Source organism: Phascolarctos cinereus, unplaced genomic scaffold, assembly GCF_003287225.1.
Source record: "Phascolarctos cinereus isolate Bilbo 61053 unplaced genomic scaffold, phaCin_HiC Scaffold_5;HRSCAF=322, whole genome shotgun sequence".
Classification (NCBI taxonomy): Eukaryota; Metazoa; Chordata; class Mammalia; order Diprotodontia; family Phascolarctidae; genus Phascolarctos; species Phascolarctos cinereus.
In genome coordinates, this window is record NW_027555958.1 from 466,756,636 (window position 1) to 466,780,481 (window position 23,846).

Below are 23,846 nucleotides of genomic sequence, written 5' to 3' on the forward strand. Positions count from 1 at the left end.
TTTTATAATTCTACATAAAACAACTATTAAGATCTCTGGTGGACAAATGTTACATTGTTGTTTTTTTTTTGGGGGGGTTGGTTTGTTGTTGTTGCTGGGCAATGGGGGTTAAGTGACTTGCCCAGGGTCATACAGCTAGTAAGTATTATGTGTCTGAGGCTGGATTTGAACTCAGGTCCTACTGACTTCAGGGGCAGTGCTCTAGCCACTGCACCATCCAGATGCCCCACAAATGTTACCTTTCTTAATGTGTAAAATTGGAAAATGTTTTCTATTACTGAGAAGCAATGTGTTTTCCATGGGGGAATATATTAAAGGAATTTAGGGCAAGGAGAAATAGGGATAATAATGAAATATGAAGAGGTATGAGAAGTCAAACCATTCCAGCAAAAAGTAGTCTTTTAGAAAAGGCAATAAGTAATTTTGGGTTCTCCAGAGTAGATTTTTTGACAGCATAAGGCTTAATGTGCATAGTTTATTCCAGGGCAGAAATATTTCCTTTACTATAACTACAGCTGTTGGGTAGGAAATGGAGAAATTGTCCAATTTAGGTTCAGCCTTGATTGCGACAGCAACATAATAGTGACACAGCTTATGGAATCCTTTAAGCTTTCTTAAGGGCTATGCCCAAGTCAGCCTTGCTGAGGCTGTGTCCAACATGTACCGATTGAAATATGTGACCGAAGATCCCTTTAGACTCAAGATTCTGTGATTTGGAAGCTCTGCAAGTAGATGGGGGTCGTTATCGACAGGTCTTACCACTCTTCATCAATAACAGGTGAAGAAATTTGTTAGCCTGATAGTTGTCCAGGAGAGACATTATACTGGAGCGCAACATGAAATCAGGATTTGGTTATGTGTGTGTGTGTGTGTGTGTGTGTGTGTGTGTGTGTGTGTGTGTGTGTGTGCATGCACGCGTGTGTGTGTATACACACACACACACACACACACACACACACACACACACACATATATATATACAATCATATAGATGTGAATAGATACATTTATATATAGATATATGTTGATTTCTCTATACATACATACAAATACGTGTGTGTGTGCGTGTGTAACAACATTATTGTGAAATGCTATCCTCCATGCCAACAATGAATTCTTTCTCATTTCCACCTCTTAGAACCTCAATCAAGTGTTACCTTCTATTTGAAACCTTTCCTATCCTTCTTAGTCACTCCTACCTATCACTAAAAATGTGTTTATTTTTTCTTTTTTGGCACTTATTTATTTATGAATTTATGTTCTTTTTTTCTGATGAGTAAAATGTAAACTCTTTGAGGGCAGGGCCTCCTTCATTTTTGCCTCTTCATCCCCAGTCCTAGCACAGGGCCATCACATTGTAGCAATTAATGCTTACTGATAAGAAGATAGTAAATGCTTTAGTGATTGAGGTTATGTCTACTTCTCTTTGTACATGTTACTTTCCTCCAGTAGAACAAAACCTCCTTGAGGGCAGGAATTAATGAATTTCTGTTTCTCTGTCCCCAGCCCTGGTACTTGTTAGGTGCTAAATAAATGCTTGAATGAATTAATGTAACAATAGGGCAATGCTATATGGAGACATGTCTGTATGTGAAACACTTCAATTTCTGTGAGGTCCAAGTAGATTAAGCTTCATTAATTGGTGTGTATAGCTTCAATGTATGTGATGTTCATATCTCAATTTAATTCAATCCCAAAACACGTAATTACCTGCTGTGTGCAAGGCGCTATGCTAAGGGGGTCAAAGACAGAAGAAAATCAAGAAACTAACATTTATTGAGGGTATTCAATGTAGGCACAAGTAAGGAAATACAAGGTAATTTGGGGGAAGGAGAGCCCAGTGGATGATAGCTGTTTCCAACTTTTTTTTTTTTAACAAGACCCAAAGTCTGGTCTTTCTGAGCCTTTCTCCAATCCAGCAAAAAGCTGTCTCCTGTTTTACTGAAAAGATTGAAACCATTCCTAACAAACTCTCCCCTCAACTTCTCTTTTCTACTTCTCTAAAATCCTCAGTGTCCTTCCTCAACCATCCTCTCCTCTTTGTGCTCCGTCCCAGAGGAAGAGGGAGCATTTTCCTTGCCAAAGCTAAGACCATTCAGCCCAGTTAGCTACCCTCTCATTTCTTCCATGACATCATTTCAAAAATTATCCTTACATGAATGTCCAGGACATGAAATTTAGCATCCAACTATAATTTAGGAAGAATTAAGTAGAATTCTTTCAATATTTAAATTTCCCATTTTGTGTTAGCTGATAATCTTGTCATCTGGATTGCAATATATGTTGGACAAATATTTAAAATCAATCTTTTCTAGAGATTCTTAATATCACATATTCTCTTTTTTCCCTACCCTGTAGAAGTCATATATTTTCCACCGAAAATTCTGACAAGTGTTGGGTCTAATGCATCCTTTTACTGCATCTACAAGCATCAAAACAAGATCATCCCTTCCAAGAATGTCTTTTGGTGGTTGAATTTAGCAGAGAAAATCCCCCCAAGTCACTATGATGTTATGAATGCCCATGTGAGCAGGGTCACCCTTCTCAACATGAATGCAACTAAACCTAGAGGAAAATATACCTATGATGCTGTGTATTGCTGTCAGGAGAATGAGTGCCATCACCGCTATGCAGAATTATATGTAATAGGTAAGAAGCCTCTCTCCAATTTACTGCATTCTGCCTGCTGATTGTTCAACATGGACCCTTTTGTAGAGGCTTAGTTAAGAACTAAGGAACATTTTTGTTTTGCATATAATTTGTGTGTTCTGTTTTCTCTTTATATTCATATTTTAATGTGTTTTAAATAGATGTCAATATCAATATCTCATGTGAAACTGATGGGTACTTAACTAAAATGACTTGCAGATGGCCAGCCACCACAGTTGCATCACTCGTGGGAAGTGTGTTGCAGTTAAGATATTTCAGGTGTGTATGATTTTCATGGGGTGGGTTTGGGGGAAATTTGAGGGGCAACAGGACGTACAGCCTTGGCTGAGGACAATCATTATAGCAATAATTAATAAAGAAATCACTTCTTGACTCACAGTAAAAGCATGAGAATACTTTTTGTAGTAATTGCCCATTCTTCTTCGTGATTTAGAGATGATCCTAGGTCCCAATATCAATAGAACACAAGCCCAGGTGGATCTTAATAGGCTGGAAATGCCCCAAAGATGGATGATATGTCTACAGTTTAAGGACAAATTATAGTTCAAGTTCAGGGAGGTCCAGTGAAGGTTGGTTGCTGGGGGGTGAGCTTAAGAGAAGAAGTAGGATGGTTGGATAGGATTCTGCACTTGGAGTCAAGAAGAACAGTGTTCAAATCCTACCAAAGACAGTTAAAAGCTATATGACCATGGGCACATCACTTAACTATTTGCTACTTCAGTTTTTTCATGTGTAAAATGATGGAGCTGGGCTCAATGGCCTCTGAGTCTATGACCCTATGATCTTTAGAGACTTATTTGGCCATGCCAGCTCTCAAATACTTTACATCAAATCATTGAAAGGTAAGAGGCTGACTTGTTGCAAGGGGTCCCCAACCTTTGATGTTCTTTAGTCTTCCCCAGTGTGTATGGCATGTAGCCCACAGATTCATACTTTCAGAAATACACAGAATGCATTTTGTTGTTGTTCAGATGTTTCTGTCATGTCTGATTCTTCTTGACCCCATTTGAGGTTTTCTTGGCAGAGATACTGGAGTGGTTTGTCATTGCCCTCTCCAGCTCATTTTAGAAGTGAGGAAACTGAGGCACACAGGGTGACACAGCTAGTATGTGTCTGAGGATGGATTTGAACCTAGGTCTTTCTGACGTCAGGCCCAGTGCTCTATGCACTGCACCACTTCGCTGCCCATACATAGATTCAGAACCATATATATATATATATATGTATGTGTGTGTGTATATATATGTATATATATATGCATATATATGTATACACATATGTGTGTATATATATGAAAAATACCGAAATAAAAATTTCATTTTGAGGGAAATTGAGGGGACTTTGATTTTTCATTCATTCAGAAACAGTTATCAATTTTTGCTGTATCCAAGATACTTTACTATGTACTATGGGAGTCATAAAGATATAATAACATCTATAAAAAACTTACTTTGTAGTAGACAAAAGAAAACATACACCCAAGACTAAAGTATGAGGTAGTGAGTGATAAAGACTATAAAGGGGGAATAACCAATGGGAATTCAGAGAAAGAGAGCTCATTTCTGGCAGGGGAGGTCAGGGACATTGTCTTGAGAAGGTACCATTTATATTGGGTCTCAAAGGATGGGAAGGATTTCAGGGGACTGATTTCAGATTCCTAAGTAGTAAGCAGTGTGATGGCAGTTCATGTTCTTATATACCATTACCCCTCAAAGGTTTCTAATATTCAGTAACCAACTGACTCAGTCCCTATTGTGTTCTTAGCACTGGGTTGGGTGTTATAGGGCATGACCAATAAATATTCAGCCAGTCAATAAATATTTATTTACTACTATGTGCCCAACACTGTGCTGCATAAAGGAAGTAAATTCACAGAGGTTTGGTAAGTAGAAAGGAGAAGCCAAAACAGAAATTTCCAAGGCATCAGAACAGCCTGGGATGTTAGCATTGAGGTGAAAAGGAGGATGTTGTGATATAGTGGAAAGAGCAAGTGAGAGAGTCATACAGCTAGAAAACATCTGGGTCAGGATTTGAACTCAGCCCTTCCTGATTCCAGATCCAGCATTCTAGCCACTGTACCACCTAATGACCTCCTTTCTTTAGAATCCATCTTGTGCTTCCTTCAAGGTTCACTCATTTGTTACCTTCTATAAAAAGCTTTTTCTGAATGCCCTGGTGGTTAATGCTCCTTCATCAATTGACCTTGTATTTACTTCTCTGTTTACACTTCTCTGAGTATCTTACCAGTAGAACTTAAGTTTCTTGAAAGCAGGGGTTGTTTCACCTTTGACTTTGTATCTCCAGCACCTAGGACAGTTCCTAGTACCTAGCAGTTACTCTCTGTCTCTCTCTCTCTCCGTCTCTCTCTCTCTCTCTCTCTCTGTCTCTCTCTCTGTCTCTCTCTCTCTCTCTTTCTCTGTATGTGTGTATGTGTGTGTGTGTGTATATTTTTTTTTTGGTGAGGCAATAAGGGTTAAGTGACTTGCCCAGGGTCACACAGCTAGTAAGTATCAAGTGTCTGAGGCTGGATTTGAATTCCAGTCCTCCTGACTCCAAGGCTGGAGCTCTATCCACTGTGCCATCTAGCTGCCCCTAATAAATGTTTTCTAAAACAATAATTTATACTACTCACTGAATTGTTAGTGTTTATTTCCTTTATATTTATATATTTTGTCTTTGTCTTAACTTCAAACTCTTGTAAGGTGTGGGTGCTGTGTTCTTTTACTCTTGTATGCCTGACCCTACTCACATCTGTGAAGCACCCAGTAAAGGTTTCTGTTTGTTTCCATTAGGAAATGTCAGATTATGATGTACCTGGGATTTTTAAAAGTGTCCTTCTACTTGGAAGATTGATTTAATAAATGGAAGAAGGTTGCCTAGCTTCCCTTTAGATATAATAGAAGCTTGATTTTCTCTAAAGAAGCCTTCATGTTTTTTCTTTTTTTCTTTATTTTTATTGAAGATGTAAGCTAGAGGATCCTAATTAATTGCTTTTATACCTTTTAAGGAGCAGCCTATATTGTTCTGACTTTCCAACTACTCATCATGCCTCAGACCCCAAAGACTGTCATTTACAGAAGGATGGCTTTTATGAATGCACCTTTCAACCCATCTTTCTTCTGTCTGGGTATACCATGTGGATACAGATAATCCACTCTTTGGGGTCTCTTGAATCTCCCCCAGTTTGCATTGTTCCAGATTCTGTAGGTATGTCATGTTGTTTTATGTGTGTGTTTTCCTTCACCTGGGATATTCTATTGAGATGGGTATGATGTGGGGTGGCAGGGGGAAGAGTTGGTGGACGGTCATGATTGTGCTTTGCCATTTTCTATTCACACGACACCCTGGAAAGATTTATGACTGTGCTCAGAAGGAGAGTGCATCGGCGGAGGTAAAATTTTACAGTCTTATTTTGCTATAAAGCAGCACAGCATGTCCTGGAGAGGAATGGCTTCTTATATAGCACTCCTGATGCTGAAAAGGGTCTATTTTCATTATGTTACACAATGGATGGTTAGTTTCTGAAAACAAAATTTGTTAGTTATTCCAAATATATTCATATGGTCATATATATATACACGTATGTATATACACACATGTATATGTGTATGTTCAATGTATTTTTCACAAGATGACTAACACTATTACAGATTTAGAGCTGGGAGGGACTTCAGAGGGCATCTAGTCCAACCCCCCATTTTACAGCTTGGGAAACTGAGATCCAGAGAAATTAAGTGATTTGCTCAAGGATACATGAGTAGAAAGTGGGAAGGATGAGATTTGAACTCAAGTCACCTTACTTTCAATGTGTCACTCTTTCCAATTTACCATGTTGCCTCCAATTCACTTTATAAAGCATTTTTAGCCTATAAAATTGGATTGAATATATGTATCTATCCCATATATATTAGTTTACATGTACATGTATATATCTCTACATGTACATGCACATTTTATACACATATGCACATGTATTAGATAAATGAGCGCATATATATATATATATATATATATATATATATATATATATATACACACACATACGTACACTTATACAAACATTTCAGCTGAAATTTTTACATCACAAAAAATATGAAATGATACTAGGCTCAGTTCTCCTCTGCACGTCTCCCATTATCTTTGTGCTATGGCACAGACTGTGGGTTCTTGAAGGCTAGACCAATGGAAGCTCTGAAATGTCCTTCCAAGTTGGAATGAGTTTTGATGACAGGCTCTTTGGGCTCAAGGACCAGCTTGGCTAAGTAAGAAGAGACATCAGCAGCAGTTTGGCTGCTGGGTGCCTAATGATGGGAAACTCTCCAGAAGGGAATTCTGAAGACATAAAGAGTAACATTTCTCATGAGTAGAAAAAAGGGAAGAAGGCAGCAAGTAGGTGAATAGCAAAATCACTGTTAAGTATATATACATGCAAAGATACATATGCACACACACACATGCACACAGGCACACATATGAAAGTTGGAAGCAAGAACAGGTAATAAAGGATGAATACAAAAAGTAACAAGGTACTGTAAGAATAATATCCAAAGTGCCAAAGATCAGAATGAGTGAGAAACTGATATAAGTAAAGACATTGACTCTATTATGGCAACAGAATTAAAAAACCACTCAATGCTCAAGTATTTTTTTAGTTCTTTTTCTCTGCCAAGGAGAATGATTTGTGAATTGGAAAGAGAAGAAAGTCTACACACACACACACACACACACACACACACACACACACACATACACACACACACATATACATATATATATATATACGTATACATATATGTCAATACCCAAGATAAAAGGAAAAGTTAAAGAGAAAGCAAATAAGTAACTAGTTACCTTTGGTGAATTCAAGTCATTTGTCCATACCACCTACATCGAGGAATACTAAATGATTGGGCAAATGTGATCACAGAGCTTTTATCAATGATATTTCAAAAATCACAGGAAATAGGACCAGCCCCACAGAACTAAGGAAGAGCAAATATCTTGATTTTCCAAAAAAGAAAAAAAAAGAACAGACTCTACAAACCATAAACCAGTGAGATTGACTTTGATTTCTGGTAAACTTTAGAATGTATCATTAAAGAGATGGTTATTGAAAGGGAAGCAGCAATCACAAAGAACCAGCCTAGCAGCATCAAGAAAGGTCATGCCAGACTAACTCCATTTTCAGCACTTAGCACAGTGCCTGGAACATAGTACGTGCTTAATAAGTGTTTATTGATTCATTCATTCCTTTTATGGACAGAGTTACTGAACTGGTAGGTCATAAAAATGCAGGAGATTTTTAGTAAGGCATTTGATATAGTATCATTCTATTCTTGTGAAAATGATAATAATAATAGCAATAATTAATTATTATAATAATAGCTAGCATTTATATAGTACCCAAAGGTTTGTAAGCACTTCTGACATGTTATTTCATTTACCCTAACAACCACCCTGTGAAGTAGCTGCTATTATTAGCCTCATTTTACAGATGAGGAAACTGAGATGGAGAGGCACTTAAGTGACTTGTTCAGTATCACACAACTAATAGTATCTGGGCAGGATTTGAAGACTGGTTTTCCCAGCCCCAGATCTGCTGTTCTGTTGACTGTGCCCTCTGGATAGAACCCTGGATTACAATAGACAGAAGTCATCCAAGTTGGAATTTGGTAGATGGGAAAAAGGACTTTACAATGCTAACTCAGCAGCAATTGATGGGAGTAGGAATTCTTGACCTGGGGTTCATGAAATTGTTGTGTATGCATGCATGCATACATGCATGCATGCATGTATTGTGTATGTATATATAAATTTTATTATCTATGATTTGCATTATATAATATAATTCTATATATGTATGTGTCTATACACTTTGATAACTATATTGTATTATGTATTCAACCATATTGTAGTATGTAGTGTAATATAAACACATATTTTGTTGTTGTTGTTCAGTCATTTCAGTCATGTCTGACTGTTCGTGACATCCCTTCCCCTTTTTTGGCAAAGATACTGGAGTGGTTTGCCATATCCTTCTCTAGCTCAATTTACAGATGAAAAAACTGAGGCAAACAAGGTTAAGTGACTTGCTCAGGGTCTGAGACCAGAGTTGAACCCCTGAAGATGAGTCTTCCTGATTCCAGGACTGGCCCTCTATCCACTGCACCACCTAGCTACCCCAGCAAAAGCAGCAACACATATATACTTTGATAACTATATTTCATTATAAATTATTTTCTTTGTAACCCTACATATTTTATTTTATTCATTAAAAACACTCTTTTGGCAAGGGCTCCATGAGCTTCTTTGGACTGCCAAAGGAGTTCATGGTCCCCAAAAGGCCTAAGAGCTCCAGAATTAAAACCCATCAAAACTGGCTTGAAATTAAGAGAAATTTTTAAGATGAGAACCAGCCACTACAACTAATCATAGCAGCTTCATCTTTCCACACAGCACACCCAAACAAGCTGTCGGATCTGACAGTGGTCTGAAGTGAGGACATTGACTCTATTCCCATCTCTTAATGAAGCTTGACTGATAAAAAGTATTGCTAAGATAAAAAGACCAACAGAGCCCTAGCCAAAAAAAAAAAAAAGAAGGAAAGAAGGAAGGAAGGAAAAGAAACAAAAACAAGAAAAAAATAATTGCTTTGTCCACGTTAATACATGCAATCCAAAGGCACAATTCCAACCATGTCACCCTCCCCTCACCTCACTCAATAAATTCCGGTGGCTCTCTGTCACCTCCGGGATAAGATACAAAATGCTGTTTGGCATTTGAAGCCCTTTGTAACTAACCCCATACCCCAATATTGCCAGTCCTTTTATTCTTTCATGTAGTGACATTGGCCCCTGGGCTGTTCCCCAAAGAAACACTCCATCTTTCTACTTGGGGCATTTTCATTCCTGTCCCCCATTCTCTTTTTATTTTTGTTAGCCCCAAATTGCCAGCCACAGACCCCACTTCTGGCAAAACATTTCACTGTTTGAACTATGTCTATCTTTTCTCTGGGGATGTTGCCTACCTTAGTAGCTTCCTCTTGACTTCATCTCCAGTAAATATACTCCCAATGCTGGTGGTTAGAACTGTTGAAGATCAAAGCAACATTGAAAAGAAAGGTAAACAAATCCTTTCCTCTCCCTCATTCCCAAGCCTAGGAGAAAAGACTCCTGCCTCTCATTGGAGAGCTCTAGGAGAGAAAGGAGATAGAGAACAAGAACCTTGGGCTTTATAGTGGAAATTAACAATTCTCCTTCTGTCCCCACATACTCACTCTCAAAAGCCCCAAGTAGGTCAGCCTCCTGAATCCGGCAGCCTTCCTTTCCTGCCTATGTTTCCACTCTCAGCCCTTCATGGCTTCCTCCACCTTCTCTTTCTCTAGTTCCAAGTTTCTTCTCTTTTCATGAGGAGGTAAGTGCCTCTTTGAATCTATTTTTTGGACTTAGAGAACTGACTTTTAGAGGTTACTCCAAAACATGGTTTATTATTTTACATGCTCTTTCATTGTTTCCTTTCTGACTCATTCAAGGGACTAATTTGCACCTCATAAAGACACCTTTTGGTCTAGAAACCTGTTTTATCAGTCATTTAACATCTCATTGTCCAACCCCTTCCTGTGCTTAGATCCCAGGCTTTTAGAAGCCTCTTATACAGATGTGTGTGTGTATGTGTGTGTGTGTGTGTGTGTGTGTGTGTGTGTGTGTGTGTGTGTGTCTGCGTGTGTGTGAGTGACTGGAAGGAGGACAACAAATGTATGTGAAAGAGAACAGAGCCTATCACCAGCATTTCTATAGCAATCCATTCTCATTAGTGATGACTGCAATTAGCCCATTTAAACTGACCCTTCAGACACTGTGACTCAATGCATTGGCTGTTTCTTTGTATAAATGGACTCTAGAGTTCTTATTGATGTCAATAATGGGAACTATCTTCAAATTTCTAGTAAAACCACTGCCTCCCTCCAGAGTGAATGCAGAAATTATAGTCAAAACTGGCTTGTTGAATGTGAGCTGGAGAAAGCCAGTCTTACCAGAGAATAAACTTCAATTTCAAGTTCGTTCTGCTGTGAATGGACATGGAGAACAATGGAAGGTATGATTATTTGCTAACCAAAACAGTTTCTTTGTTTTATTTTATTAAGTTAAGAAACATTATTGAGCATTAGGGCAAATAATTAATCTTCCTTCATAGCAATTTATGCTGAAGTCAAATTAATGTTTCATTTATTCATCATTAAAATATTGAATATTATTGAATAATATTTATTCTAGTAGGGAAAAGAAAGAATATACTCCATGCGTTTTCAGGGGATTTCTGCAAAAATAAACAGCTCAATCTAAGCTAGTAACTAAACACTTAGAAATGTGAGTATTATAGACAATCCAAGATTACATCTAGCAATTCAGTTCATGGCAGTGAGGCAGTGAGGCACAGTGGAGAGACTGAGGGATCAATGAACAATTAATCAAAAAGTATTTATTAGGCACTTACTGTGTACCAAGGGGCACCATAGAATAGTGGAAAAAGAGGTAGCTTCAGAATTTAAGTCCTGATAGATGCTGGTGGACTGTCCCGAGGCAAGTCAGTGACCTCTGGGCCACTCCTTCAGGCTCTAAGTTGCATAGAAGTTATTGATCTACATTGGTAGAGGGAATTTCCTCATTTGAGGAGTTGCCTGTACCAAGGGAGTCAAAAGTCCCATTCCTATTCATCATCCCATGCTATGCGCTGGTCTAGGTCCAATTACTGAATGGCCACAATTGGCAAAGAATTTTATTATTGAATAAATTAATTCCAGTCTATCCCCCATGTGGCCTGAGCATAATTTCAAAATATTTCTGGGTCTCTTCCAATTCTATTAATACTTAGCTAGGCTTCAACTGACCATTTTATTAGTACGCCATGGTCAGGAAATATTCTGTAATCATAATAGCCACCATTACATAGTGATATAGTGCTCTGGACGTGTTATCTCATTTGAGCCTCTCAATAGCCTTTGACGACCTAGGACAGCAAGTGGCATTTATAGGAGGGACAAAGAATAGGATGGGGGTGGGGTGAGGCACAGGAAGAGACAGAAGAACAGGAAGAAATGGTCTGAGAGAGGGTTCGGAACTCAGCTGTGGAAATGGAACACTTAGAGGCAATTGTGTTTCCTAGACATTGCTGCCTTTGCACTTTCCCAGCCAGACTTTAGTTCTAGCACTGGCAGCTCATTGTCCTGATAAGTGCTAGCTTCCCATATCTACACTGGTCACCAATCACAAAACTACCCTTTGTAGACAGCTTTCTGCCATTCTCTACTCACCATTCCAACTATTGCTCAGAAAACTGGAATCAGATCAATACTACTTGATACAGGAAAAGCCATGTCAATTAATTGTCCTATGACCCCACTTACCATGAGAAGAAGACCGTAAACAAATGCCTGAGTCTTGAGAAAGGAGAGTGCATGACCTGGAGGCCAATAAGCAACCTTAAGATTCTTTGAACCAGAAATCAGTAAGTAATGGACGGCAGAATGTGGATTCATGCTGACTCATCAATGATTTGATTAAATATAATACATCTGGAATTTATGATTCACTATGTGCCTGGCTTTAGGGATACATAGAAAAAAGGAAACAACCCTTGCTCCTAAGGACCATATATTCTAGAGAAAGGATACAAACTGTGCATGGATAAGTAGATGAAAAGTGCACATGATTCCCCAATTGATAAGTGGTCAAAGATATGAACTGGCACTTTTCAGATGAAGAAATTAAAACTATCTATATGAAAAATGCTCTAAATCAATATTGATTAGAGAAATGCAAATTAAAACAACTCTGAAGTACCAATTTATACCTATCATATTGGCTAATATGACAGAAAAGGAAAATGATAAATGTTGGAGAAGATGTGAGAAAATTGAGAGACTAATGCATTGTTGGTGGAGTTGTGAACTGATCCAACCATTCTGGTGAACAATTTGGATCTATGCCCAAAGTGTAATCAAACTATGCATACCCTTTGATACAGCAATACCACTACAGGGTCTGTATCTCAAAGAGATCATAAAAAAGAGAAAAGGACTCACATGTACAAAAATATTTATAGCAGCTCTTTTGGTGGAGGCAAAGAATTGGACACTGAGGGAATGCCCATCAATTGGGGAATGGCTGAACAAGTGGTATATGAATGTAATGGAATGCTATTGTGCTATAAGAAATGGTGAGCAGGCAGATTTCACAAAAACAAAAACAAACCTGGAAAGACTTACATGAATTAATGCTGAGTGAAGTGAGCAGAACCAGGAGAACATTGTACACAGTAATAGCAACATTGTGCCATGATCAACTATGACTGACTTAGCTCTTCTCAGCAATACCATGATCCAAGTCAGCTCCAAAAAACTCCTGACAGAAAATGCTATCTACATCCAGAGAAAGAAATATGAAGTCTGAATGCAGATTGAAGCATACTATTTTTCACTTTTTATGTTTTTTCATGGTTTTCCCCTTTTGTTCCATTTCTTCTTTCACAACATGACAAATGTGGAAATATGTTTAACATGATTACTCATGTATAACCTTTGTCAGATTGCTGGCTGTCTTAGGGATAGGGGAGGAAGAAAAATTTGGAATACAAAATCTTTTTTTTAAAATTTTTATTAAAAAATTTTTTTTCCATATGCTTTTGAGTTGAAAATTTTTCTCCCTTTTTCTGCCCCCCTTCCCCAAGATGGCACACAATCTGACATAGGCTTTACATTTACATACCCATTAAACATATTTTCACATTAGTGAAGTTGTAAGTAAAAATTAAAACCAATAGGAGGAACCATTAGAAAGATGAAACAAAACTCAACAGAAGGTAAAAATAAGTGAGAGCGATTCGACTTCCATAGTTCTTTCTTTGGATGTGGACAGCATTTTCCATCCCGAGGCCTCTGGAGATGTCTTAGATCCTCGTTATACTAAGAAGGGTTCAGTTTAACAATCTTAGTCATTGCGTAACGTGGCTGCTATTGTGTACAAAGTTCTCTTGGTTCTGTTCACTTTACTCAGCATTAGACCATATAAGTTGGAATACAAAATCTTATAAAAATGAATGTTGGAAACTATCTTTACATGTGATTGAAAAAAAATGAAATGCTGTTTACAAAAAAAAAAGTCTACATAAAGAAGTCAGCATAGGAAACTCCTAGTCTCTGAATGGGACCACCACTGAAGATTCCAATCAGTCTATGACTTAGTAGATAAGGGTTAAGGAATTTCTTGAGGCCTATAGATGTTAATTGACATTCCCTGGATCATGCATCTTGTATATGTAAGATCTGAACCCAGGTCTTCCTAACTTTGAGTCCACAACTCTATCCACTGTGCCAAAGAAGGCAGCAGGAAAGACATCGGGTTGGAAAGAGGCACCTGAACCGAGTCTCTAAGGGAACTATGCATTCTAAGGAGCAGAAGTACACTTAAGCCCTATGGGATAATCTGTGCTGTTGTACCTGGTGGAATTGCTTTAACTATCGTTTCAGATTCAAGGGAATCAGCATAGCAGGTGGGAGTCATCACTCCACTTTTTCGGACTTATTTTACAGGTACATCAAGTTTATGGTTCTGAATCCAAATCTGCCAGCTTCCAGGTTCTGGATCTCTGCACTGTCTATGTGGCTCAGGTCCGCTGTAAGAGGCTTGATGGTCTGGGATATTGGAGTAATTGGAGCAATCCTGCCTACACGGTTGTCATGGATATAAAAGGTCGGTACAGATGTTGTCGGTGCATCCTGAACACTTTGCATGTGTGTGTGGTTGAAAAATGTCCTTCCCTAATAGATGTTTATACCATTATCCTCTCTTATCTATCATCTTATAGCTCCCATCAGAGGACCTGAATTTTGGGGAGTCATTAATGAAGATCCAATGGAGAAAGAGAGAAATATTACCTTATTTTGGAAGGTATGTCTCCTAATCTTATGTTACTTTTTGGCTTTTTTTTTTTTTTTTGGCTGGAAGCTCTTATTTCACCAGTGTAGGGAGCTTCTGGTGAAGAAATTCCTTTCACTGGTGCAGATCAGTAACTATTCTTCAACTTGGAGTCTCTGCCTAGTGTATTGAGAGGTTAAGAGACTTATTCAAAGTCACACAAACAGTGACTTGAACCCTTATCTTCTTGACACTGGTTGGCTCTCTCCCTGCTGCAAATGCTGTCTAGATCACTTTTACAAGGACTGAGACTATTAATGCTTAAAACTGCACCAAGACTTCTGGGACACCCTATATATAAACGTGGTCATTTGACTTGCTGAGCTGCAGGCGCAGCCCCAGTTGTCGGCATTACACTGATTTTTAATATATATACATATTTGATACAAATAAACCAATCTTCTACCAGGCCCCAGTGGGAAGTAGAAAATAAAAGGTTTTATTTTTCTGTTCTCCTGCTGGTTCCTAAACAATGATTCTATTTATTCTGGACCTTCACTTGCTTTCAGCTTGATTTCTCAAGGGCAGCATTTTTTCTGAGCTATTGAAAACAGGGGAGAGGCACTGACTGAAGATCAGGGCTGAGGCCTTTCAGATTCCAGCTGTGATGAGGTGGTATTCAATACTTAAGGGGAAATCAGTTGGATGGGATTTCAAAGCAATGTTCTGCTTCTCAATGGTGGGTGTCCATTTGATCAGTAAAGACACAGCTGAGAGCATCATTGAGGAATAAAGGTTCCAGCATGGAAAACTAGAATGGTTCCATAGCCGATGTAGTGACTTTCCTGGGCCCATTTGAATTCATACCTCAAGGTTGGGTGAGCATTTTTTGCTCAGGCAATGATTAGATTGCATGTACAAACCAGGAATTGTAAAGGCTCATTCGTTCCTATTTAATTTATGAATAAATGAATGAATGAAAAATTGTTTCTAGTCTTATGTGATAAATACCTTTGTTAATTGTTTCAAAACATCAATGATTGATAATTTCATTGGTACATAGGTAATCTTCCCATGCTTCAGACTGCAACCCCTCTTGAACTTAGGTCATGGTCTTGGAAAGTTTCTGGATGCCCAAAATAAATCACCCTGAAGTCAGCTAGCATTGGTGCTGGAGTCAAGAGCACTGTATTCATATTCTCGCTCTGTTACTTATGCCCTTGGAGGAATCATTTTCACTTTCTCCATCTCAGTTTCCTCATCTATAAAATCAAGCCTTTGTGGTCCCTTTTGTTTTAGATCTATGATCCTATGTGTCACCTCAGAAAAATCACTTTACCTCTCTATGCCTCGCTTTTCTCATCTGTAAAATGACTACATGGCCACCAAGTTCCCTTCCAGCTCTATATGCATGATCCAGTAAACTGTAATGAGTCTCTCTGAACTTAGCCACTCAAAATTTCTCCAGTATGATAGACCCTACTGGATCTTACACACCACTAATAAATCCATTTAGAACCCAGGCTCACCTCAATGTCTCCATGAGGCATTTTGGGAAGGGGGCTTGAGTGAAGAGCCTTCTCCTTATCCATCTTTTACATTTTTCTACTTAGTTCTCCATTTAAACATTTGACTTTTTAATATCTCATCAAGAAAGGATGCTTATACTGAACTCGTCTCAAATGTGATGACCAATCTTGGTGCTTTAGGTCAGGGCTTCTTACCCCTTTTCTGTCATGGACCCCTTTGATAGGCAGTCTGAGGAAACCTTATGGACCCTTTCTCATAATAATCTTCAGTTGCATAAAATAAAATACACAGAGGTATAAAGTAAACCAATCCTATTGAAATACAGTTATTAAAGTTTTTTAAACAAGTTTATAGACTCCAGGTTGAGAACTGCTCCAAGGTAACCTTCCATTTATTATATATGGATTTAGTATTTATTTATTCATCTATCTATCTATCTATCTATCTATCTATCTATCTGTCTGTCTGTCTGTCTGTCTGTCTGTCTGTCTGTCTGTCTATCTATCTCTCTATCTCTCTATCTCTCTATCTCTCTATCTATCTATCTGTCTGTCTGTCAGTCTATTCATTTATTTACATTGAGGGCAAGAACTGTGGTTTGTTTGTTTTTACTTTCTCTATATTCCTAAGGCTAATACAATAGTGCACATAATAAATGTGTATTAATTGCCTGGTTGATTAAAAGATGGCTTCTGACAAATACTTCCATCCTTTTTGTAGTGAGTTTGTTTTATTTGATGGTGTTTTTGTTATGATCAAAGAAGACAATCTTTGTAAAGAGCTTAGCATAGTGTGTGGCACATAGGATTCACTTAATAAATGCTCCTTCCCTTCCCTTCCCTTTCCTTCCCTTTCCGTTCTCTTTCCTTCCATTTTTGTTGCAAGGGAGGCTTCTATAAGGTCTTGGGGCATTGCTAGTAGTGGGATGAGTATTGGAGAGGGACTTAAGTATAGAAAACAGAAAATATCAAGAAACTTTTAAAATTCATTTAAAAGACCCCTCAATCCCAAACTCTTTGGTTGAATAACTCCCAATGAAGGCACATCAATTTTTGCCAGGCTAGTGGATATAAATCACTATTTTTTTTTCTCTACAGATGGTGGATAGTAGCTACAAGGTCCGTGACTGGCCATCATTTTGGGGTTAGCATATAGGGCAGTAGGTACTGGAGGTCATGACAGAATCTGGATGACAAGTTTTTTAAATAGTATAAAAATTCCATTTAAAATTTAAGATGAAATTGCTTGAGTAGTACCTCTAGGAATAACTCTAATATCTCCCACCATCTAGTCCTGAGAACTTCTCCCCCTTAACAACTACTAAGAGTAGAAATGGGTGCAAATAGAGCATAAAAGTGCCCTGGGCAAAGCTAAGGAATCTGAACTGAAGGTTTGGTTCTGCCTGTTATTTTCCTTTCCCCCCCCTTTAACTCTACTGCACATGTCTACATAAAAGTGGAATCCTTGCATAATTCAGCAGGTTAAAGGTCAGCCTCATCGCATGTGGCAAGGAAAGAAAAACAGCAAAAACCCAGCGTTTCTTAATGAACTCAAGAAGCCATCTTTGAAATGTATCTGTTTTATTTTTTTGTTTCCAGAAAATAAAAGGATATTTTGTGCATGATGATGGAAAGGCCAGAGGTCCCTTGGCTGACACACAGGCTGCTTTTCTCTTAGTTCCCTTTGATTGTTCCAGTATTCATAATAAAATCGCTCTGTCTTATAAAGGAGCTCTGTATTAGCCCATATTCATGGATGGAGAGGGTAAATCCACGTTCTCTTTCCATCACTTGAAACACTGTTCTTACCTCCCCTGCCAGTATTTAGCCAGGGTCTTGTAGTGCTTTTGACTCCTGGAGTCAATCTGGGACCTGCCAGGACTGACTTATTTCCTTTGTAAGAGTTGCAGTAACTATATATAATTAATTTATAAAATGGTCGATAAACTCAATGTGATGGGTCAACTAGAAGCACTAAGCTTGAGAAAAGGAAAATCACATCACAAGGTTGGTAAGGATCTTAGAGACTTTGTCCAGCCTGTACCTGAATAAGTGTCCCATCTTCAATATAACAATATATATAATATATATATATATATATATATACTATATATATAGAGAAAGAAAACAAGAAGAAGAAAAAGAAGTTATTTGTTACAATTATGAGAGTGATCACCCAATCTTTGCTAGAAGACTTCTTTTCAGGGGAAACGCATTCCACTTTTGGACAGCTCTAATCACTAGGACGTTTTCATCATATTTAGCATAAAATGCCTCTGAAACTTCCACTTACTGCTTCTAGTTCCCTATTCTAAGGCCAATCAGAGTAAATCTGATCCCTCTTCCAAATGCTGGCCCTTCAAGTACGTAAAGATTGCACTCATGCTCCTCCATGAGTCTTCTCTTGGTTGAACATTCCCATTTCCACATGGAGCCACCTTGAGAGACTTCACCATCCTGGCTGCCCTCCTGTAGGTAACCACTAGCTTGTCAACTCAACAAGCATTTCTTCAGCAAATACTGTGAATAAGGAACTTCAGTAGGTGCTGGGAATAGAAAGAGGAAAATGAAATAATGTCTCCCTGAAAGGAACTTCAACACGTACACAGATGAGTAAATATTCATTTACAGAGTAAATACAATGTAATATGAATTAAGAACACTAATGAAAGGATCAGAACAGGTCTTGTGTGGGTAAATTTTGAAGGAAACTCAGGACTTTAAGGGGCATGGTGGACAGCCTTACAAAGGTAAGGAAGTGAGAAAAGAGAAATGTCATGTATAGAGAATAGTCACTATGCAATTTTGGCTAAAATGTAACACCCATGATGTGGAATAATGTGGGGGGGAAAGTCTGGAAAGGTGGGCTGAAATTATTTTGTGAAAAGGATTTAAATGCCAGAGAGAATTTTTGTTTTATTCAAGAAGCAATAGAGAATCAGTGAAGATTTTGAAGCAGAGGAGTGATATGGTCAGACCTGTGTTTTAGGAGGACTATTGTGAAAGTTGTGGAAAGGTAGAGGAGAGAAAATGTAAGCAGAGAGACAAATTGGGGTTCTGGCAATAGTCCTCAAAAGAAGTGATGAAGGTGGTGGCCATATGACTGGAAAGAAAGAAATCAATCTGAAGGATTTTGTGGAGTAGAACTGATCAGGCTTGACAATTGATTTAGATATGGGAGGTGGAAGGATGATGGAAGAGATGAAGGATGACTCTATGGTTGGGAAGTGGGATGACTAGAACGATGGAGGTAATCAAAACAGAAATAGGGAAGTTAAGAGGATAGATGGTTTAAGAGAGAAAGAGGAGTTTTGACTTGGACTTGTTTGAGTTTGAAATAGCTATGAGACACTCAGATGATGATGTTTGGAAATTGGTCGACATTTTGGGACATGAGCTTTAGGAAAGAGAGGATAGGTGGATATGTAGATTGGAAAGTTTGTGCTTTAGTCATTCAGTCATGTTTGACACTTCGTGACCCTGTGGACCATAGCACACCATTGCTGTCTATGGGGTTTTCTTGGCAAAGATAGTGGAGTGGTTTGTCATTTCCTTCTCCAGTGGATTGAGGGAAACAGAGGTTAAGTGACTTGCCCAGGGTCACATAACTAGTAAGTATCTGAGACCAGATTTGAACTCAGATCTTCCTGACTCTAGGACTTCCAGCCTACTGAGCCACCTAGCTGTCTCCTGGAGTTTGGAGTTATCTGTGTGGAAACGATAGATAACTGAGTCTATGAGAGAATAGAAGAAAAACTAAGACACAGACTTTAGGGACACTCATGCTAAGGACATGAGTGATAATAATCCAAATGTGGTTAGCCTGGGCCAAGTATAATGGGCTCTCAACTTCCTAATTGCAGACATTATATATCTGTCATTGCAGTCTAAGATCACATCAGCTTTTCTCTTTTTTTAAAGTACCCCCCCATACCCTTCCTCTTCTACTTCCCTGTAGGGCAAGGTAGATTTCTATACCCCATTGGCATGTAAAAACAATTTTAACATTTATTTTTAAAGCTTTGGTTTCCAAATTCTCTCCCTCCCTCCCTCCCCACCTGCCCTCATTTTTTTATATAAATTTATTTATTTTTAGTTTTCAACATTCACTTCCACAAGTTTTTGAGATCCAAATTTTCACTCCATTTCTCCCCTCCCCCCAACCCAAGGCAGCATGCATTCTGAATATCCCTTCCCCTAGTCTGTCCTCTCTGCTATTTCTCCCCCTTTCTCTTATCCCCTTCCCCTTCTATTTTCCTGTAGGGCAGGATAGACTTCTGTACCCAATTTCCTGTATTTCTTATTTCCCAGTAGCATGTGAAAACATTTTTTTAAACATATGTTTTTAAAACTTTAAGTTTCAAATTTTCTCTCTTCCTCCCTCCCCACCCATCCCCATTGAAAAGGTAAGCAACTCAATATAGGTTGTACATGAAGTTGCAAAACACTTCCATGTAGACATGTTGTGAAAAACTAACTCTATTTCCCTTAATCCTATCCTGTATTTATTCTATTCTTTCTTTTGACCCTGTCCCTCCTCAGAAGTATTTACTTCTGATTACCCCCTCCCTTCCCTTGCCCCCTTCTATCATCCCCTGCTCTCTTGTCCCCTTCTCCCCCTATTTTCCTGTAGGGTAAGACAGATTTCCATACCCAATTGAATGTGTATGTTATTCCTCCTTAAGCCAAATCCTATGAGAATAAGATTCCTCATTCCCTCTCACCTTCCCCAGTTTCCCCTCCACTGTAAGAGACTTTTCTTTTCTGTTTTTTTTTTGTGAGATAATTTACCCCATTCTACCTCTCCCTTTCTTCTCCGAGTATAATCCTCTCTCATCCCTTAATTTTATTCTCCAGATATGACCCCTTAATCTTCAACTCACCCTGTGCCCTCTATCTATCTATATATACATACATACAATTTTTTTCCTTCAACTACCCTAATACTGACAAAGTTCTCATGAGTTATAAATATCATCTTTCCATGCAGGAATGTAAACAGTTCAATCTTAATAAGTCTCTTATGATTTCTCTTTCCTGTTTACCTCTTCATGTTCCACTGGAGTCCTGTATTTGAAAGTCAAATTTTCTATTCAGCTCTGGTCTTTTCATCAAGAATGCTTGAAAGTCCTCTATTTCACTGAATGACCATTTTTTCCCCTGAAGGATTATACTCAGTTTTGCTGGGTAGGTGATTCTTGGTTGTAATCCTATCTCCTTTGCCCTCGGAATATTATATTCCATGCCCTGCGGTCCTTTAATGTAGAAGCTGCTAAATCTTGTGTTATCCTGATTGTGTTTCCACAGTACTTGAATTGTTTCCTTCTGGCAGCTTGTAATATTTTCTCCTTGACCTGGGAACTCTGGAATTTGGCTACAATATTCCTAGGAGTTTTCCTTTGGGGATCTCTTTCAGGAGGAGATCTGTGGATTCTTTCAATTTCTATTTTGCCCTCTGGTTCTACTATATCAGGGCAGTTTTCCTTGATAATTTCTTGAAAGATGATGTCTAGGCTCTTTTTTTGATCATGGCTTTCAGATAGTCCAATAATTTTTAAATTCTCTCTCCTGGATCTATTTTCCAGGTCAGTTGTTTTTCCAATGAGATATTTCACATTGTTTTCTAATTTTTCATTCTTTTGGATTTGTTTTACAGTGTCTTGATTTCTCATAAAGTCACTATCTTCTAATTGCTCTATTCTAAGTAATCTTTTGGACTTCCTTTTCCATTTGGCCAATTTTTCTTTTTAGGGCATTTTCTCCTCATTGGCTTTTTGGACCTCTTTTGCCATTTGGGTTAGGCTATTTTTTAAGGTGTTATTTTCTTCAGTATTTTTTTGGGTCTCCTTTAGCAAGCTGTTGACTTGTTTTTCATGATTTTCTTGCATCACTCTCATTTCTCTTCCCAGTTTTTCCTCTACTTCCCTTACTTGCTTCTCAAAATCCCTTTTGAGCTCTTCCAAGGCCTGGGACTGATTCATATTTTTCTTGGAGGCTTTGGATGTAGGAGCTTTGACTTTGTTTTCTTCTGGTTGTATATTTTGATCTTCTTTTTCACCAAAGTAAGATAATATAGTCTGACTCTTTTTGCGCTGCTTGCTCATGATCCGCCAATTACTTGAGTTTTAAACTCTTTGTTAAGGTAGAATCTGCTTCCAATGTGGAGAATGTACTGTCCCAAGCTTCAGGGGTTTGTACAGCTGTTTTCAGAGATACTTGTAGGGACCTGTAAATTTTCAGTTCTTCCAAGGTGGTATGATAAGGGGCGAGGTGTTTACTCCTTTCCTGGCCTGTGACACAAGTATCCTTTCTGTCCTGTAACTGTGAGGAGGGGTTCCTCTCTACAGCCACTACAAGCTCCACCACTCCAGCGCTCCTCCTCATCCCAGCGCCGCCACCCAGAACTGTGACCCAGATCCAAACATGGGCAAAGCAAGAGATCCCTGTAATCCCTCTCTGATCAGCCACTGGATTTCCCCTCAGTCTATGGGCCAGAAGCTTGGGAAGCAGCTGCCCCCCCAGGGCCACGCTCTTGGGGAATGAAGCTGAGACCCACCTTCCTGTCTCAGCACCAGAAACAGACTTTTCCCTGACCTTCTAAGTTGTCTTTGGCATTCGTGGATTGAGGAGTCTGGAAACCTCCACAACTGCCCAAGATTCAGTCCTCTGAGGCCTGCTACAAGTTCACTGCGACCTGTGCGCCCATGCTGTGCTGTGCTCCCAGCACCGTGCAACATGCATTTCTGATCAACCATCCTGGTTGTCTTGGGCTGGAAATTTGTTTCACTCTGTCTTTTTGTGGGTTCTGCTGCCTCAGAATTTGTTTAGAGCCATTTTTTATGAGTATTTGGAGGGGTTTGGGGGAGAGCTCAGGTGAGTCACTGCTTTCACTCTGCCATCTTGGCTCTGCCCCCCCCCCATTGAGATGGCAAACAACTTCGATACAGTTTGTACACATGTAGTCATGCAAAATACTTCCATAGTAGTCATGCTGTGGAAAACTAACTATATTTCTTTTCATCCTATCTCACCCCCTGTTATTGTATTCTCTCCTTTGACCCTGTCCCTTCTTAGACCTGTTTGCTTCTGATTAACGCCTTCCCCAATCTGCCCTCCCTTCTATCATCTCTTATCTTCTTCTCCCCTATTTTTAATGGGATAAAATAGATTTCCATACTCAATTGAGTGTGTATGTTATTCCTTCCTTAGGTCAAATCCAATGAGAATAAGATTCATTCATTCCTTCTCACCTTCCCCCACTTCCCCTCTACTGTAAAAGCTTTTCTTTATCTGTTTTATGAGATATTTTACTCCATTCTACCACTCCTTTTATCCTTCTCCTAGTATAATACTCTCTTATCTCTTAATTTTATTCTCCAGATATCACCCCTTCATCTTCAACTCACCCTGTGCCATCTATCTATCTATCTATCTATCTATCTATCTATCTATCTATCTATCTATCTATCTATCCATACACACACATACATATATATGTGTATATATGTGTGTGTGTGTGTGTGTGTGTGTATATGTATATATATATATATATATGTATATACACATACATACATACATGTGTACATATATTTTTTCCCCTCCAACTACCCTAATAATGACAAAGGTCTCACTAGTTACAAATATCATCTTTCCATATAGGAATATAAACAGTTCAACTTTAATGAGTTCCTTATGATTTCTCTTTTCGGTTTACCTTTTCATGCTTCTCTTGAGT

General features: G+C 38.6%; 1 protein-coding gene across 1 annotated transcript in view; it reads left to right on the plus strand.

Annotated features, from left to right (window-relative positions):
• Positions 1 to 23,846, plus strand: part of LEPR (leptin receptor) — an 81,368-nt gene that overhangs the window by 37,205 nt on the left and 20,317 nt on the right. The window contains exons 8-13 of the mRNA XM_020993167.2: positions 2,359 to 2,649; positions 2,811 to 2,928; positions 5,678 to 5,877; positions 10,616 to 10,764; positions 14,258 to 14,417; positions 14,533 to 14,615. Of these exons, the coding sequence (XP_020848826.1) occupies positions 2,359 to 2,649; positions 2,811 to 2,928; positions 5,678 to 5,877; positions 10,616 to 10,764; positions 14,258 to 14,417; positions 14,533 to 14,615 (1,001 nt within the window). The remainder of the gene's footprint in view (positions 1 to 2,358; positions 2,650 to 2,810; positions 2,929 to 5,677; positions 5,878 to 10,615; positions 10,765 to 14,257; positions 14,418 to 14,532; positions 14,616 to 23,846) is intronic.